The following is an 18963-nucleotide window of genomic DNA, read 5'->3' as shown; positions in this document are numbered from 1 at the left end:
GTACACGTTTTGTGCCTTATATATGAAAAAATATCGAAAATAGACCATTGTCAGTGCGCCTTATAGTGCGGAAAATACGGTAGTTTTGTTTGTTTTTGAACAGTCGAGCACGAGCACCGTCGCCGCACAGCAACGAGGAATTCGGAACTAAATACCGTCTTTTTCGCATTATAAGTCGCACCTTTTTCATAGTTTTGGCCGGGGTGCGACTTATACTTATATTTAAACTTATACTCCAGAGCGACTTTTATGTGATATTATTTGTTATTTTCACACTTGCAACCGCATTTCATACTCCAGTGAAACTTATGTTTTTTTCTTCTCTATTATGCATTTTTTAGCGACTTGTACCTCGGTGCGACTTATAGTCCAGAAAATACCGTAAATCTTTAGTGGGGGAAAAGTACTCAAAAAAATCACCAATGAAGGGAACTATGAATATGAAATTATGAATTATCAAGTGTTTTTAAATGAACGGGAGGAAGATTTTCTGGCTCTAATGAAGCTAATGAAGATCACATTAATTCTGGTATGGCAGATGAAGCGTCTTACCCAAGGGCACATTGACCATATCAGTCACCAAGGAGACTCTTCATCTGACGCTTGTTAGTTTGGATTTTAGCCCAAACATTTGTCCCTGTCCATTATCCACTCAAACAGCAGCGGCCTGTGTCATGATGAATAAAACCAAATGTAACGGTCTCATTCCTCCGTGTCCTTGTTCTCTCTGCAGTCCGCAGGCTCCGCCTCCTCCAGAGCAGTCCTGGGAGGAGAAACCGTCCAGCGTCAGCCATCTTGGATCCGAGGACTTCAGAGAGGCACTGAAGAAGAAGAAACACGCTTTAGTCATGTTCTACGCGCCGTGTAAGTTTTGTTTTATCACAAGTGTTTTCATCAAATACACTTAAGTTACACGTTGTTCACCTCGTGCTGGTCATAATGTTTTGGCTCGTCAGTGCTGGTTATGTTTTGGCTCGTCAGTGCTGGTCATAATGTTTTGGCTCGTCAGTGCTGGTTATAACGTTTTGGCTCGTTGGTGCTGGTCATAATGTTTTGGCTCGTCAGTGTTCTTTATAATGTTTTGGCTCATCAGTGTTGGTCATAATGTTTTGGCTCGTCTGTGCTGGTCATAATGTTTTGGCTCATCAGTGCTGGTCATAATGTTTTGGCTCGTCAGTGCTGGTCATAATGTTTTGGCTCGTCAGTGCTGGTTATAATGTTTTGGCTCGTCAGTGCTGGTTATAACGTTTTGGCTCGTCAGTGTTCTTTATAATGTTTTGGCTCGTTGGTGCTGGTCATAATGTTTTGGCTCATCAGTGTTCTTTATAATGTTTTGGCTCGTCAGTGTTGGTCATAATGTTTTGGCTCGTCAGTGTTCTTTATAACGTTTTGGCTCGTCAGTGCTGGTTATAATGTTTTGGCTCGTCAGTGTTCTTTATAATGTTTTGGCTCGTCAGTGTTGGTCATAATGTTTTGGCTCGTCAGTGTTCTTTATAATGTTTTGGCTCGTCAGTGCTGGTTATAATGTTTTGGCTCGTCAGTGTTGGTCAATGTTTTGGCTCGTCAGTGCTGGTTATAATGTTTTTGCTCGTTGGTGTTGGTTATAATGTTTTGGCTCGTCAGTGCTGGTCATAATGTTTTGGCTCGTCTGTGCTGGTCATAATGTTTTGGCTCGTCAGTGTTGGTTATAATGTTTTGGCTCGTCAGTGTTCTTTATAATGTTTTGGCTCGTCAGTGTTGGTTATAATGTTTTGGCTCGTCAGTGTTCTTTATAATGTTTTGGCTCGTCAGTGCTGGTTATAATGTTTTGGCTCGTCTGTGTTGGTTATGTTTTGGCTCGTCAGTGTTCTTTATTATGTTTTGGCTCATCAGTGTTGGTCATAATGTTTTGGCTCGTCAGTGTTGGTCATAATGTTTTGGCTCGTCGGAGTTGGTTTTAATGTTTTGGCTCGTCTGTGCTGGTTATGTTTTGGCTCGTCAGTGTTGGTCATAATGTTTTGGCTCGTCGGTGCTGGTCATAATGTTTTGGCTCGTTGGTGCTGGTCATAATGTTTTGGCTCGTTGGTGCTGGTCATAATGTTTTGGCTCGTCAGTGTCAGATTCCCTGCAGTTTTGACTAAGAGGCCGTGAAAAACAGCTGGACTCTGTCTCCTTCTGGACTCTGTCTCCTTCTGGACTCTGTCTCCTTCTGGACTCTCATAACACTGACCTGCTGCCAAACTGTGAGCGCAGAGGACTCCGCCCTGACCTTAGGGGGAACATTTCTCAGAATAGAGCTGTCCAGGAGAAGTAAACAGCTCTGGTTTTTACACAACACTGAAAGACGACAATTTGAGTCAAGTCAGAAAGAATATCCACCCAGTGTATATTTATCTGATCATAAAGAATAAAGTACAAGAATAAAAGTGACCTCATAAAAGCACCGTACCACATGTTTGGCAAGATTGGATAAATTGACAATCTAAAGAGGAAAGAAACTATTTGCTGTTGTGTCTTTGGAGCGAAACATGTTCTTTTTAATTGCAGTCAAGAGAAAACAGTCTAGTTTTTATTAAATTACTTCATTCAGGCACGTCAAGATGATCAGTTAAATCGATAATCGTGATGATTCAGATCACAATATAATCATGAGAACCAAAAAATTATAATCGTGACAATTTTAGAAGCAAAATTAAGTATTTTTAGTTCAATCTATCGTCTAAAAAATAGACTTAAATGTAAATAACACTTTTTATATGGATGTTTTTTTCACATTTAAAGTTATTTTGTCTTTCAGAAAGTTCAATCTTATAAAGCCGGTCACAAACCAGACCACGGGAATGACAGACAATTAAAGATTTCACTGTCGTTCGGTCGCAGTCTCAAAAATCGTGAAATCGTGATGTTTTTTCTCATAATAATCGTAACTTTAAAATGTTACATTGTGACACCCCTAAACGTCATACGATAAAACAAACCCGTTATGTCTTAAATCTTCTTACTGTTCTGTCTGTTTTGATATCATTAGTTTTAAATGTCTGTTTCTAATACATATGAATGTGGCGTTTCCAGGTTCACAAAGCTGTCATTTCCTCTTCTTGGAAAATATAAGTTTAGCTAAAAGTTGTGCCCGTCCTTCAGTCCCGACGAACAGTTGTTGGGACAGTCCAATTACAACCACTTATTTGTTGTGTTAAGAACAAAATATATACCGTATTTTCTGGACTATAAGTCGCACCAGCCAAAAAATGCATAATAGAGAAGAAAAAAACATGTGTAAGTCGCTCTGGAGTATGAAATGTGGTTGCAGGTGTGAAAATAACAAATAATATCACATATCGCGCCAGAGTATAAGTATATCGTATAAATATAAGTATAAGTCGCACCCCGGCCAAAACTATGAAAAAAGGTGCAACTTATTGTCCGGAAAATACGGTAACTTCTTTTACCTCAGATTTACAGAGTTTCGGTTGCTTATTGGGCAAAAATCCACTTTTTGTTTGTTTTTATTGATTTTTTTTTTTCAGTTTTTATTCAAAAGCTGGACATGTTTTTGTTTTGTTGTTGTTTGTTTTACATAAATGACTCGTACACGTTCCTCTGGTTAATTCGATTTGGTCTGGTTCAACGGCGGATTATTTGTTTCCGTTGTGTTGTCGCCTTCTATTGTCCGTTGTCTTGTCCTCGCAAAGCTAAACCTGGATTACCATGCACAAAACAACATGAACGACACAGCGCTGAATAAATGATAAAACGGTAAATAAATGAAAGGATTAACGTGGACAGAGAGACAGGTCTGACAGGTTCAGAGAGACGTGACCTCGTGTAATTATGCAGCAGCACGTCGTTATCGCTCTGTGTGATGAGGCTTCAAACGCCACAAAGACCGGACCTGGACTGAGACCCGGACGGAGACCCGGAGGACGGAGACCCGGAGGACGGAGACCCGGACGGGGACGGGGACCTGGACTGAGACCTCGACCTGGACTGAGACCTGGACTTGGACCTGGACTGAGACCTGGACTGAGACCTGGACTGAGACCTGGACTGAGACCTGGACTTGGACCTGGACTGAGACCTGGACTGAGACCTGGACCTGGACTGAGACCCGGACCTGGACTGGGACCTGGACTGAGACCCGGACTGAGACCTGGACCTGGACTGAGACCTGGACCTGGACTGAGACCTGGACCTGGACCAGGACTGAGACCCGGTCCTGATCTGCCCCGGGCGTCTGAAGATTGCCGGATTCTCCTCAGAAAATACAATATGGACGAAACTGACTTTTGTTTTCAGTTTGAAAAGAGGAGAATGGACTGTTTTACGTTATATTATTGTTATAGTTTTATGGAAAAGAACACGTGTCTGAAGCTTTTAATTCAAAATGTGGTATGACATCCATCCTGGGGTTTGACATTATGGAAAAAAAATTAAAAAAAAAAGGGGACTGTATGGGAGTTAAATATAAAATAACAAATCTACGTCTCTATTTCTTATGCATGTTTTTTAATATATATTTTATTTTTATTTATTTATTTTAAAAAAAAAATCACATTTGACCTCTCTTATCAACCTTCTTTTTTTCTAAATAATATATATATATATCAATTTTTATTATTTTATTTTATGAACAAATAAACCGTACAAAATAGAATGACCAGAGTATGAATTAAAAAAAAAAAAAAAACACAAGCAGCCCTCAAGTAAACACGATATTTATGTATTTCTAAAGGGAAAACACCCTGTTAAATACAGAAACAAATATCTAGCTAACATGTCAATGGGGGAAAAATATAATATAAAATAACAAATCTACATACAAAATCTATTATGCTTGTTTTTCTATTCATATTTTATTTTTATTTATTTTCATGTATTTTATTTTATTTTTTGGGTTTTTTTTTATTTTTATTTTTATTTTTTTTTATTCTTTTTTATTTTCAAATTTGCCCTCTTATATCAACTTCTTTCTTTATAAGTTTTATTTTTATAAACAGTAAAAAACAATGTATTTATTCAAACACCATATTTATGTATTTCTACAGGGAATAAACTGGACTCACCCTGGCGAATACAAAAAACTGATTATTTCGCTAAAATGTCAATAAATCAATCAATAAAACTCAACTAAAATCAGCCGATCGCTATGGAAACCGCGCTGATTCGTCCTCACTCCTTTGCCCGTCCGACACTCGAACCTCGAGCGGCGTCGGCGCTCTTTTGTCACCTCTTTTGTGTGTCCACACTCCAGCTTCTCTGAGTGCTCGTAGGGAAAGGCCAGTGGATAAAACCTCCCTGATCCTCCGCCTGAGCCGCCGCCGCCGAGCGAGGCGAGGGAGGCGGAGCTTATTAGCAGCTTTTAAACATCACAAATGGCAGGACGTGATGGACGCGGCAGCAGTGAAAAGCGCAAATTTTCCCTTATCTGCGCCGGTGACATTTGTGCCGATAGATTTTGTTGAAAGGGAAAATGCACGCATTCATCGTTCTTCGGTCTAGGAAAAAAACGACCAAAAAAAAAAATACTTTAAAGGCCACGTAGTGTTGTTGCTCAGAGTGGTGTTTGGCGAGAGAGGCGGAGCTGAGAACGCATGTGAAAAGCTTAAATTTGTAGAAACTAACCTTTTATCAGTGATGGAAAAGGTTTAAAGCCGGGCATCTGGATGCCGGAAGGCATTTTCAATCTAAAGGTACTAGCCCGAGGAGTTGAATTCACACAGCCCAGAGTTAGGTTTGTCCTAAAGTGGAAGAGTTATAACCTGAGCATATTTTTAAATAAAAGTGCATCTTTTAAGTTGTTATGAATCGTATTTGTTTATCATTTGACCCGCAAAAGTCCCCCAAACAAACAAACAAACAAACAACAAACAAACAAACAAATAATGCTCATTGAACATTTGGAAGTAGCGTTCACCGTGGCAGACTTCTCACCGGATTTCTTTTTTAAAAATATTTTTTTTTGTTGAGAGAAAAACAAAACCCCAGACCAATCAAAACTTGTGTGTTAATAAAGATACAATAATAATAACAACAACAACAACAACAGCAACAACAACGGGGGGGAATTATTGAAAAAAAAATTATGGGGGAAAAAATTACAAACAAAAAAAAAACAATGGAGGAAAAAAACAACGGAGAAAAAATTACAAAAAAAAACAAAGGAAAAGAAATTACGAAAAAAATAAATAAAATAAAATAAACATTTAAAAAAAAAACAACGGAGAAAAAAAATAATGGGAAAACTACGAGAAAAAAAGAGAAAAAATGTACATGAAAAAAACAACAGAAAAAAATTACGGGGGGAAAATTAACAGAGAAAAAAATTATGGACAAAAAAACAAAACAGAAAAACAAAGTACAGACAGGGCTCACCAGAGCCCTGTCAAAAAAAAAAAAACTAAGTGTATATTATTTGAGATTAAGGTTTTAAAAAATAATGCATCCAGATGAAAATAAAGTGCGAGTTTAAAGCATACAATGTCCACATTTAGTCCCATTTAGTCCATCTTATATCAAACTTGTCCATTTCAAGTCCAGTCCTTATGTGTTTCCACTCGCAGCCGTCACGTGCGTCGACGCCCGTTTAATATTCCGGTCTAATCTTTTCTTCTGCTCTTCCGTCTCTTGCAGGGTGCCCGCACTGTAAAAGCGCAGTTCCCCACTTCACCACCGCGGCGGATCTCTTCAAAGAGGACCGCAAGGTTAGTGCTTCCTCATCACTATTCAGCCGCTCTGCCCTCAAAGCTCCAGTCTATTAGAGACGCCAGCGCCAGCAGTAAACAGCAGAGAGATGGTTTAAATGTAGAGGAGGACGCCGCGTTTTATTATGTTAATGTTGCATAATGCTTTTTTTCTGGAGCCGCACGGTCCCTGCCCACGAATATTTAGAATAAACTTGGAGATGGTTTAGTTCTGTGGTGATGTTTTAGTGCTGAGATGACATTATTAGTGTGGTAATTTAATGCTTTTGACGCAGTGGCCTGATTTACGTGTCAGACTTTGTGAAAATAGTAACGTAGCAGAGGCTAGACTTATACCAAAAGCTAAATTATGATTTGATGCGGAAAATCATGACTAAAATCTGTCTGTTTACAAAAATAACTGATATTTTTTGCAGTGTATTGTGCAGCCCCAATGAAATGAATAAACGCAATAGTGAAATATTAACTTCTCAAAAATACATCTTGGTTATTAATCAAAGCTCGGTTTGGTTTAAAATTTATCACAACTAGAGATGTCTTTTAAAAAAGGTTTATTTGTTTTGTTATGGATTGAAATGACTTATTTTTGATGCTTAAATGGGGTTATTATGTTGTATCTTGTTCAATCACGAATATTTATCAGTCCTGGTTTTATTCTGACAATCCAAAGTGAGGAGCTCTTTCTGCTTTGACGATCAGAAACCAAATTGACAGTTATATGTCTACATAATGTGTATTTATTAATTCCTAGATCTATGTATTTATTTACTATTATTTTATTAGGTATTATTATTTTTGTATTTATTATGTATTTATTATTTATTATGCATTTATTTATTCATTGATTATTAGGCCCGAGCGCCACAAGCTGGCGAGAGGCCTATTAGTCTCGTAAGGCCGCGCGAAGCACGGCTGCGAAAGTGCGCACGTAGTGCGCACGAAATCGAGCGCGAAGCGCTCGCCCACTTCCAAGCACTCACTAACGCACTCCTCCACTCATGCACGCCCCGTGCATACTAATTAGTTGTAGGAAAATGGAACATTACCGTTGTAAACGGGCGAAGCCCGTACAAAAGTTCGCACTAAACGAGCACTTTACATTGGGAGGTCGTCATCCTTATATAAAGCACTCATTTGCGCTAAGTAGCTCACGAATACGTTCCCCATCTCTTGCATGTTCCGTGCATATAAGCATGTAATGCAAAAATTTAACATTATTACTGTATAGAGGGCCAAAAACACAAAGTGGGCGGAGCCCACTCAAAATTATCGAAAGTACCCGTCAGTGACCAGGGACCCACACCATGAGGTAGGAAAGCGCGAGCGCTTTCCGAAAATGTATAGTTTATGATATTTGATAAATGGGAAACATTGTTTTCGCATCGGAATATTCTTCTTCTTCTTCTCGGGACCAACCCGCCTATTTTTCACCCAGTGAACATTGACGAAAAGTCACAAAAATTTACACACCTCTAAAAATCGTGCCTCTCTACATTCTGGCTTTTCTAAAATTTAAAAAATTGGCGCGTCAGCGCCCTCAAATGTACCAAAAATGCATTAAGATAGAAAATGACCCAAAAAAAATCTTATCGTAGAATCATGAAATTTAGCGCAGAGGTAGATGGTGACAAGAGAAGTAAAAAATATTATTACGGCAACGCCGTCCGCCCAACCAAATGTTGGCCATATTGGTTCAAAAATGGCTAATTATGACTTGGGAGTTTTTCCAAACGTCTTACTTTTACAAACTCCTCCCAGGGCGTTGGCCCTAAAAAGCTGAAATTTGGTGAAAATGCTACTGAGGAGTGGGACATCAAAAGTTATCCAAATTACATTGATACCTCTCACGGTCTCTGAGCGGCGAAGCCGCAAACTGTAGCTAGAATTTCAGAAATCTCCCATATTTAAAATTTCTGCCGTTTGCGCAAATAAAGTCTGAATTGCGTCAAATTAGAATCAGTTGTTAAACTCTTTGCCCTAAACCTACTTGAAGTGAAATAAATTAATTTGGCGCCACAGCGCCCCCTACAGATTTTATATGGAGGTTAAATGTTTAGTTTTGCGAAATTATCTGAAATTTGACACAAAACTCAATTTTGGCATCCCCATCAAAAAAGTCAATGAGACCAATGTCATAATTGTTATGGCTTTGCCGTAACGATGACCGAAACCTCCCATGTTATTCCAATGGGGAAATTGCCAGAACATGTTTACACTTTAGACTTTCACAAACTCCTCCCAGGGCGTTAGCCCTATTAACCTGAAATTTGGTGAGACTCATCTTCAGGGGTGGACCATCAAAAGTTATCCACATTTTTATTCAAAGAGTCACGGTGTCTGTGCGGCAAAGCTGCACATTTTGCCAAGAATTCAAAATAAAATTGCTTTTTGATGGTAAAACAAAGGGGAGAAGATGTGACAGCGTCACAGATTCAGCAGTAGGCGTAATAAAAGGACAATTGGGGCGCGTTAGCGCCCCCTCCTCTTGCGGCGTGGCGGTGGTGTGGCGGCGGCGTGGCGAGGGCCGATCATTGCCGCTTGCGGCTAGATTATTTTTTTTGAGGTTTCCTGGTTTATGGAGCCAAAACAACAGTAATAAATGATCCACATGAGCCTGATTCAAACCCTCTCGGTTTAGTCCCTGCTCGGTTTAGTCCTGTTTTAGTCCTTCTTTAGTCCCTGTTCTAGTCCCACATGAACTTCCTGTTAAACATCGATACAAACTAAAGGTTCTGGGCTTGTGACGAACACAACGCGGGTAAATTCTGTGTTTTATCTCCAGGTAAAACCCCGAAAGCCCAACCGCACAGCCTGGTTTAAAGTGCCCTTTTCCACCGTCATTCATCATGATTTAAGTGCTCCATATGAAAAGCCTCCTACTCATAACTTGAATGTCAAATGCCCACACACGGCGCTTTAATAATGACTTCTTTCATGTTATTATAATGTGCTTTAAGACGAGCTATGAATGCGACGTAATTATAATAATAATATACGTATTCCCGCGCTAGCATTCAGCACCTTTATACATCACTTTAAAATGCTGTTGGGCAAACGCTTAATATTGTATACGGCATTTACACCAAGAGAATTCCAGCTTTTATTTTGGCGGAGCACCTTGGGCATGAGATGATATAGTCCGTGATGATTCAGACACAACTCTGCGATTCGATGGGAAAATTGCGTTTTTGAATGACGATCGCACAGTTCAGCTTTTGAGATTATGAATATGAAAAATATGCACGGCTACACTAAAACTGATGCTGGAATCTTTTCGGAGCGCGTGGAGGTTTTAGACGGAATAAGACCCGACCGGAGACGGAATGTGGAATATCGAGGCGAATCTCTGCAACCGTTCATAGTGCGATTCAGAGGTTGATTCATCGTGTGGTTTTAATTCAAAGAAGAGCATTTATTTGTCCCACAACGGAGAGATTTCGGTGTTTTTACCCCAACAAAAAGCCTCAAAAACCAAAAAATCCGCACAGTACGGCCCCACGACGGTGGAACTAATGCGTTACGGAACCGTTAAGTGCTGCAATAACACTAATATTGCTCTAATTGCACTAATGACATATTAAAACAAAAATGTGCACGCCTTGAATTATGAATCAAACTGCGTCAAAATGGTGAGTAACGTATTTTCCTGAGTATAAGTCGCACTGGAGTATAAGTCGCACCAGCCAAAAAATGCAGAATAGAGACGAAAAAAACATGAGTTGCACTGGAGTATGAAATGCAGTTGCAAGTGTGAAAATAACATCACATATAAGTCGCTCCAGAGTATAAGTATATAAGTATAAATTTAAGTATAAATATAAGTCGCACTCTGGCCAAAACTATGAAAAAAGGTGCGACTTATAGTACGGAAAATACGGTAATCCTAAATAATGAGGACGGATGCAAATAAAAGCTTGACACGCTGAAACGGAGTACAGAGTACTTTTGTCTCAATCTCAATAATGGCGTTAAACATTGCGATACTTTTGTGGTACTCGTGATCGAGATCGTGGCTCTGCTCGTGCACATTTACACACAAACAGCTTCATGTCATAAACATACATTTCTTTTAAACTGGACGACTCGCCTTAACTCACACTGTTTCCTTCTGCCTTTTTGTTTTAACTGTACACGGACACGGACTTAGCTCGGCTCCGTAAATCTCTCTAAATCCGGGGCTTAAACGCATTAAAACGCATTAAAGGTCGTTGCGGGGTCGTAATGTCGCAACGTTCATAGAAGTCGGTCTCTTCGTCCCGACAAAGTTTCAGCGACTTATCTGAACAAACCGCATCTAAAAACGCATCTCATCCAAGGTAAGTGGGGGAAATGAGCACTGGGCGTGTTAAAGGTGCACTGTGTAACCTTCTTTTTGTACATTTAACTTCAATACTAAAGAACTTGAGAAAGAAAGAAAAGTTAAACCGGTGTTATAACATAAAAGTCACATTTTTGGGGGAAATGTATTTGATAAAATCCAAGAACAGACATTTCATCTGTAAATGCAGTTTAAAATAATAACAGATGAGAGAACATGGTGAATAGGTGTACGTATGCTAACGCTAACGCCTTCAGCTACATGACGTATGCTAACGCTAACACCTTCAGCTACATGACGTATGCTAACGCTAACACCTTCAGCTACATGACGTATGCTAACGCTAACACCTTCAGCTACATGACGTATGCTAACGCTAACACCTTCAGCTACATGAGGCACAGACAGAACTGTGGTAAGTGTCTGGTATGTTAACGTAACATATGCACAGTTATTCAGATAACTATAGCATAAAGAACATGCTAACAAGTTTAGCAAAGCATCAGTTTTACCCCAAATCACTAAATCCATTGAATTCTTCTTCCTCTGTGTCACTTCTAAACAACTCCACAAACTCCAGAGGAAGAGGAAGTGCAGATTCTTCTTCTGCCTCACTTAGAGCCTAGAGCGCCCTCTTGTGGTTGCCAGTGTGAAAAAAAACTAATAATATCACATATAAGTCGCTCTGGAGTATAAGTCGCACCCGGGGCAAAACTATGTAAAAAGGTGCGACTTATAATCCAGAAAATACGGTATTCTAGCAAAAGCCCCTTCTAAATTTGCTCCAAAAGGTTTTTCAATGAATATATGATATATTTTCCTGTTTTATGAGCTGCTTTTTATCTAAAAAAACCCTTGCCTGTAACATTATCAACAACATTTGACCCGAACTCGGTCTTTACTTTAAATGTGCCGATTACAATCATGACAAATAGTCATTTAGCGCCCTCGTCCCACTTGTTCAGAGAATGTCCCACTTTTTTTGAATTGCAATCTCACTTTGTGCAGTATTGTAGATAAAAACTGACATTTAAATGGTGCATTAGCATTTATTATCCATAAACTTAATTCATTTGGCCCGTCCCACCACACAGCACGACCTGTTCCACCTTCACTACAGTTCCAGGTCACCCGAGGTCACGCAAATGTCTCTATTTTCATTCTTATGATGGTGGAGAAATGTAGTTTTTTCATCTTAAAATGTGGCTGGATTGTAATGTTTTGTTCTCAGATTCTGATCTTTATTCTCTCCGTCTCTCGTTTGCGTTTTCTCCAAATCGTTGTCAGATGTGGAGACGGCGTTTTGTCTCTTTTGTATGAAAAACACTCCAGAATAATGTTGACTCGATTCAGCTGGATTTCTCTGCTAATTTAATGTAAACTGCAGCTCCTCGGCGCCGTCACGGCAACGGAAAACACATCTGAAAGTGCAAAATTATATTGTCTGAAAAACTGTATTCAAAATGAACTTGATATCAATAATAAAACAGGTTCAGATGAATGCAGAGTAAAATAAGTGAAATACCCCGTAGTGTCTTTATCTTAGCCTGGGTTTGATCTTTAAACTTTTATGAAATGAAAACTTAGAAAAACAGATTATTTTCTTAAAACTCAACGAATTTTTGTAATGTAGAATAAATAAAAATGCTACTTCACAAACTCTTACTTGATTGGCGTGAGTAAGTAGGTAATAGTGGTGCGTAAAATATATTAAATGTATTTTTTTAAAAACTGTATAAAATATGTTAAAATATATATTAAAAAAATGTAAAAATATTGTTTGTTATTGTAAAACATTTCTAAAATATGTAATGTATTATAAACATTTCTAAAATATGAAAAAAGTATATAAAAGAAAAAATATGTAAAAAAAATTGATTGTGTTATTGTAAAAAAAATCTAAAATATGTATTGTACTATAAACATTTCTAAAATATGTAAACATATTTATTGCTAAAATATTTTACTCCAATAATACTCAAATCTACAATTTTCAACAGGAAGTCATTTCTATCACTAAAAATAATGCAGTTTACGACGAACAAACGTCTGTGAAAACGCGGTTTTGTAGTGAAAGCAAAACAAAAACTGCCACAAAATGTCTTTACTTTACAGCCCAAGTCTAACGAGCGCCTCATTTGATTATCTCGTGGCTAAAGCGCGTCACACAAATGTAGTTTAGTTTCCCGGCGTTTGCTGCGGCTCAGGTGCTTCAGCTCAAGAGCCCTCTGACATTTCCTTAATCCGGACGTGACTAAGGAGCTATATTTGGACAGAGGAAGCGCGCCGAGAGCTCCGAGCGCCATTACCATGTGACAATACTGCTCTTCACTCAGCGTAATGACTTATAGTCCGAGTCCGGCGCTACATTAGAGGCAAGAAATAATGTTTGCTATAATGTAAAGCTCAATTTGCACGTATATGGCAAATATTGGTTTCTGTGGCGAGTCCTATTAGTAGCGCTTTGTACCTGGTTTTTACCGTCCTCAGAACTTGAAAAACAAAACGAGTTCATTTTAAACATTATGTATCGCTCGTTAATTACATTATGAGCGTCCCGAATATTCACCGTGATGAGTTCGTATGCATTTTACCACCACTTTCTGAGGTCAGTTTACGGTCACGGTGAAACTAGCTAACGTTAGCATGCTAGCGGCATACGACTTCCTGGTTTTTGGCGAATCAAAGCGCTCTGTGATCAGAAGCAGACAGCACACGACGGTCTCAGTTTGACCCCGAGAGCTACTTTTAATAAATAGCACTGATATAGAATGAATTTAAATGTCAAATGGAAGTGGAAACATAGCAGTTCATCACACTGATCCAATTTGTTTGTATTTGTTTTATTCATTTATGCCTATTAGTCTATTTTTATTTAATATTTGACTCGGTTATTTTTGTTGTATTTTGTGTTTTTGTTGTTTTAACTGGTCCTAAACAAACCCACTTAACGGCACAATTGCAATTGAATCGCGCTTTCATTCTAACTTTGTGCACAGTATATTTCCCTCATCTATTTCTTATTACAATTGACTTAATTTATATTACATTACTCTAGAAATTATGATCAAAATAGCTTTCAGTTTCCATCAAGATTTTGTCAAAATGTTTGTTCATTTGCTGTAAATCATGGAAGTTAGTGTTAATTTTGACTAAATCTATTTTACTTTATTTTTTTGTATATTATGTTATGTTTGTTACTTTTTAGTATACTATATATTGGTTTGTAATATGTGGCGATAGTGTGAAAACTCACTAAAAAGGAAAACATATTTAGTCAAAATATTCGTCGTTCATTTGTTATAAATCCTGCAGATCAGTTTTTTACTAAACTTTTTTTTTGTATATTGTGTGTGTTAATATTCTTTTTATTATTATTTTTTTTACTTTTTTTGTTATATGTGCTTGATGAATACTCACTAAAAAGCAAAAATATGATTCAAAAGAGAAAAGATTTAGTCGAAATTAACACGGATTTACACGCTTTACAATAAATAAACACATCCCTCGTAGAAAATCCCATTTTTTTTTACAAACTATCAGTATTTTGTCACTTTTGTCTAACTTCCTCTTCGTTTGCCTCGGTGATGACCAAACTTTGTCCTTAGTTCATTCCAAGTGCTGACTTCACCGTGACGTAACCGCTGGCTGTAAATGCACTTTTCACACTTGATTAACACTGAGCGCCGTCATATCCTCTGGGGTTTTTCTCCTTCACAATCGATCCACAAACACAATGAAGTTTATTTATCCAGAAAGTACAAGGCCAATAAACCGGCCCCATAAAAGAAGCAGGTGTGAATTTAAAAGCGCCGCCTCGTAACGACAGCGGAATGAACCGGAGATGGAATAAACGACGTCTAGAGGCGGTCGCAGAGTCTTATCGGAGTAACCCATGCGCCGCGAGTCAAAACGAAGGCTGCGTTTGTTTTACACGACGAGCTTCTTTGGAGAGGACTTTATGGGCTGTTGAAATATGTAATGCAGTACTGCAGCCAAATATATAAAGTGTGTCCGATAGACTGGCCAAACAGAACCAAAGAAAGGGTTTAATAATGGATAAACGTGAACACAGATGTTGAAATATTTAAGAAGACAGACAAACGAAGCCAATAGGATCATTTTTCCTCTTTTCTTTTCTCAGCCCATTGTTTTTTAAATAACGAAGAGAAGAAAAAACACAAAGGTTATTGAAATGTTTAAGGTTTATGATAAGAAAACATGCAAAATAAGCCAGTAGATTATAATTTTTTTAGTTTTTTTTTTAAATAACAGCAGAAGAAAAAAATAAACATGAACACAAATTATATTGAAATATTTTAGAAACATGCAAAAGAAGCTAATAGGATCATATTAATTTTTTTACCCCATTGTTTTTGAAATATCGGAACGGAAGAAAAAAATAAACATGAACAGAAAAAAATATATTGAAATATTTAAGAAAACATACAAAAAAAACTAATGGGATTTTTTTTTTTTATTATTTTCCCCCCATAGTTTTTGAAATGACACAACAGAACAAACACATAAACATGACACTGAGAGCAAGCATAACATAAATACATCAAAATTTCATCTATTTATTTAAAAAATATTTTATAAACAAAATATATAAAAAGAAAATAAATCACGGCAACAATTGTCCAACACAAAATTTGTGTTGGACAATTGTTGCCGTGATTTATTTTCTTTTTATATATTTTGCTTATAAAATATTTTAATGTCTTAAATCATCGGTTCAGTCCAGGATCATAATTCATGTACAAAAGTGTCTCAACTTCAAACTAATGAGCTGTAATAATGAGTTTATTTATTGGAAAGTGTTAGTATATGTCAAATTAGCCGTAGAATTAGATTAATAAGGGACGAGTACATATTAACATCAACTTAATCACACTTTAGCAGCTGGTTCAATATTAATAACTTTCATAAGTGACATCATTTTGAGTTAACACCAACAAACAAAAACCTGCTCTAAATACTGTGGCTGTGGAGATACAATTTTAATCGAATTCAAGGTGCAATAATTTAAAATCGTCAATGATGAGTTTGAGTCTTTCCAGTCAAAATCCACAGGAAAGAAAGAAATGGGACTATTGAAATGTAAAATGTTTGTGTTCCTAAAACTGAGATTGAAAACCGTTTTGAATCCGTCTCTATGAGAGTAAAATGGGCCCTTATTTTATCTTTCCTAATTGTTGTTTCAGATCAATCTTTTTACTTCACATTTCTACACATTATTAAACTGAATCTTAACGTTCCGGATCGTGTGTTCTCGTGTCTTTCAGATCGTGTACGCCGCCGTGGACTGCACCAAAGGGCAGAACCATGAGGTGTGTAAGCAGGAGGGGGTCGAGGGGTACCCCACCTTCAACTACTACAACTACGGCAAGTTCAGCGAGCGCTACAACGGAGACCGAGGGGTACGTGTATTTGTACTGCGTTCTACTGCATACTGTGACTTCATGTCTTCACACTGTTCACAGCACAGCGCATGTTTTACAAGGAATTGTTTTAAAATTAGAACTAAAAACAGCTGTTATTGGATCAGTTTGAGGCCAGGCAAAGCAATAACGTCGCCATAGAAACCTGCAGGTGGCAGACCCCCACCGGAGAATACATCAGTGCACTCTAATATGAACCGGGCTGTCCTTTATTCTGCTGCAGGCACCATAGAACTGTGATGTTTTACTTCAAGTACACAACTATTGTACCCAAATTATGCCACTCAAATCCACCAGAATCCACTAAAACACTCCCGAAATCCACCGGAAATCCACCAAAACCCACACGAAATCAACCAAAAGCTACCAGAATCCACCAGAATCCTCCAAAATCCACCAGAATCCTCCAAAATCCACTAAAATCAACCAGAATCTACAAAAACCCACGCGAATTCCCCCAGAATCCACACTGTTTCTCACCAAAATGTCCCCTATAACCACAAACGTGACTTGTTTTTCACAAAAAGAACAACAAATCTTTTTAGTTTTCCTTTCCTGTCCTTCAAAGTCAGCGTGCTTTACTTTTAAACATTAACCTGTTCATTTGGTTACTGCTTAAAGTATTTGTTGTCTCTACTTTTGTTCCAAACTCGCTGTGCTTTTTAAAATAAACAGAGTGGATTGTTTGTGTAGTTTATGTTTCCGTTGACAACCGCGCTGCAAACTAGATTCATTTCAAGTTTACATCACAATTTCACCGGGTTTGCGAATGACTGCAGTCGTTTAGAGAACACGTCTTCTACTTTGGCCTCGAGCCACTCTAGAGTAACAAGCGCCCCTCTAGTGTACCACACGCCCCTCTAGAGTAACACACGCATCTACAGTAACACACACGCCTCTAGAGGAGTAACACACACGCCTCTAGAGTAACCCCCCCTCTAGAAAAACAAGCGCACCTCTAGAGTAACACGTGCGCCTCTAGGGTAAACACACGCCTCTAGAGGAGTAACACACACGCCTCTAGAGGAGTGACGCCCACGCCTCTAGAGGAGTGGCGCCCACGCCTCTAGAGGAGGAGTGGCGCCCACGCCTCTAGAGGAGGAGTGGCGCCCACGTCTCTAGAGGAGTGGCGCCCACGTCTCTAGAGGAGTGGCGCCCACGCCTCCAGAGTAACGCACGCCCCTCTAGAGGAGTAGCGCCCCTCTAGAGGAGTAACACACGCCCCTCAAGAGGAGTAACACACGTGCCTCTAGAGTAACACACGTGCCTCTAGAGTAACACACGCGCCTCCAGAGTAGTAACACACGCCTCTAGAGGTGTAGCGCGCCCCTCTAGAGGTGCAACGCACGTGCCTCCAGAGTAACACACGCCTCTAGAAGAGTAACACACGCCTCTAGAAGAGTAACACACGCCTCTAGAAGAGTAACACACGCCCCTCCAGAGTAACACACGCCTCTAGGGTAACACACGCGCCTCTAGGGTAACACACGTGCCTCTAGAGTAACACACGCCTCTCCCTTGTTTCCAGGAGACGGGCTTCATCGGCTTCATGCGCAGCCTCAGGGGCCGCGACCAGGAGAAGGTGGGGAAGCGAAAGGACGAGCTCTGACCGGACCCTCACGTTGTCACTGCACTGTGAACTCTGACCCCACCCCGCTCGACCCCGCCCCCTTCGCGTCTCTGGGGGAGGGGGCACTGACGGGGGGGTGGGGGGGTGGAAAGAAGACGCCATAACCTCAGCGAAAGGCTATTTTTTTATACAACGGGAGAGAAAACGCACCACCAAAACCCCCACGTAAAAGACTGACGATCTTAAACGGGCATTTTGGGTTTTAAACTTTGCCCGAAACACTGTGACTGCATACGACATCCAAACATCCAATACCGTATCTATGCAATATTACGAACCCCCTTTTTTTAAGTTCGGGGGTTCAGTCGTTAAAGTCTGGCGTCGGTGGCGGGCATTGTCATTTTTTCAAGTCGTAATTATTCATTTTTCTGTAGAAGCCGATGCTGGGAGAAGATATTCACCAATCATAAGTGTTCCGGTCGTTGTCGGGGGATAAAAGAGCGTCGGCGTGGATGATTTAGAATTAAAGGGCACATATTGGGCAAAAGTGGGCGTTTTTTTTTTTTTAAGCCTTTAAACCGGTTCTAACGTCGTCAAAAGCAGAAAAGGAGTTTCACAATTCCCATTTTTGTGACTGAGCTGCGTGCTTACGTTAGCCTGTCGGGGCAAGCTAGCTTTTGGGGGCGTTAATTCCTTCTGCTGCCAGTAGATGGAGCGCTAACACCACACAGAGGTAAAGTGTGCTTTCAGCAGATAAAACATGAGATGCCAAAGCAGACGAGTCATTTTTGAAGACATTTTACTTTTTTTTTTGACAGTTTTTACTCCTAAAGTAATATTTAGTCTTAATTGAGTAAAGATTGTATTACATTTCCCGCTGCAAATCTACAAGCGGCTTTATATTAACAAATGAAGATATATTTTAGTTTTTTCCTTTTTTTTGTACCAAAT

At 39.1% G+C, this 18963-nt stretch overlaps 1 protein-coding gene across 1 annotated transcript in view; it reads left to right on the top strand.

Moving 5' to 3' along the window:
- The window catches only part of pdia5 (protein disulfide isomerase family A, member 5), a 114958-nt gene extending 96433 nt beyond the window's left edge, over positions 1–18525 (top strand). The window contains exons 14-17 of the mRNA XM_072445251.1: positions 734–864; positions 6610–6680; positions 16287–16421; positions 17971–18525. Coding sequence (XP_072301352.1) covers positions 734–864; positions 6610–6680; positions 16287–16421; positions 17971–18051 — 418 coding nt within the window. The 3' untranslated portion in view covers positions 18052–18525. The remainder of the gene's footprint in view (positions 1–733; positions 865–6609; positions 6681–16286; positions 16422–17970) is intronic.
- The last annotated feature ends 438 nt before the right edge of the window (positions 18526–18963 follow it).

Source organism: Eucyclogobius newberryi, unplaced genomic scaffold (assembly GCF_026437365.1).
Source record: "Eucyclogobius newberryi isolate DKJ021-1_F unplaced genomic scaffold, fEucNew1.0.hap1 SCAF_14, whole genome shotgun sequence".
Classification (NCBI taxonomy): domain Eukaryota; kingdom Metazoa; phylum Chordata; class Actinopteri; order Gobiiformes; family Gobiidae; genus Eucyclogobius; species Eucyclogobius newberryi.
The sequence above is the reverse complement of the archived record's forward strand: the minus strand, read 5'-3'. Positions and strand labels throughout refer to the sequence as shown.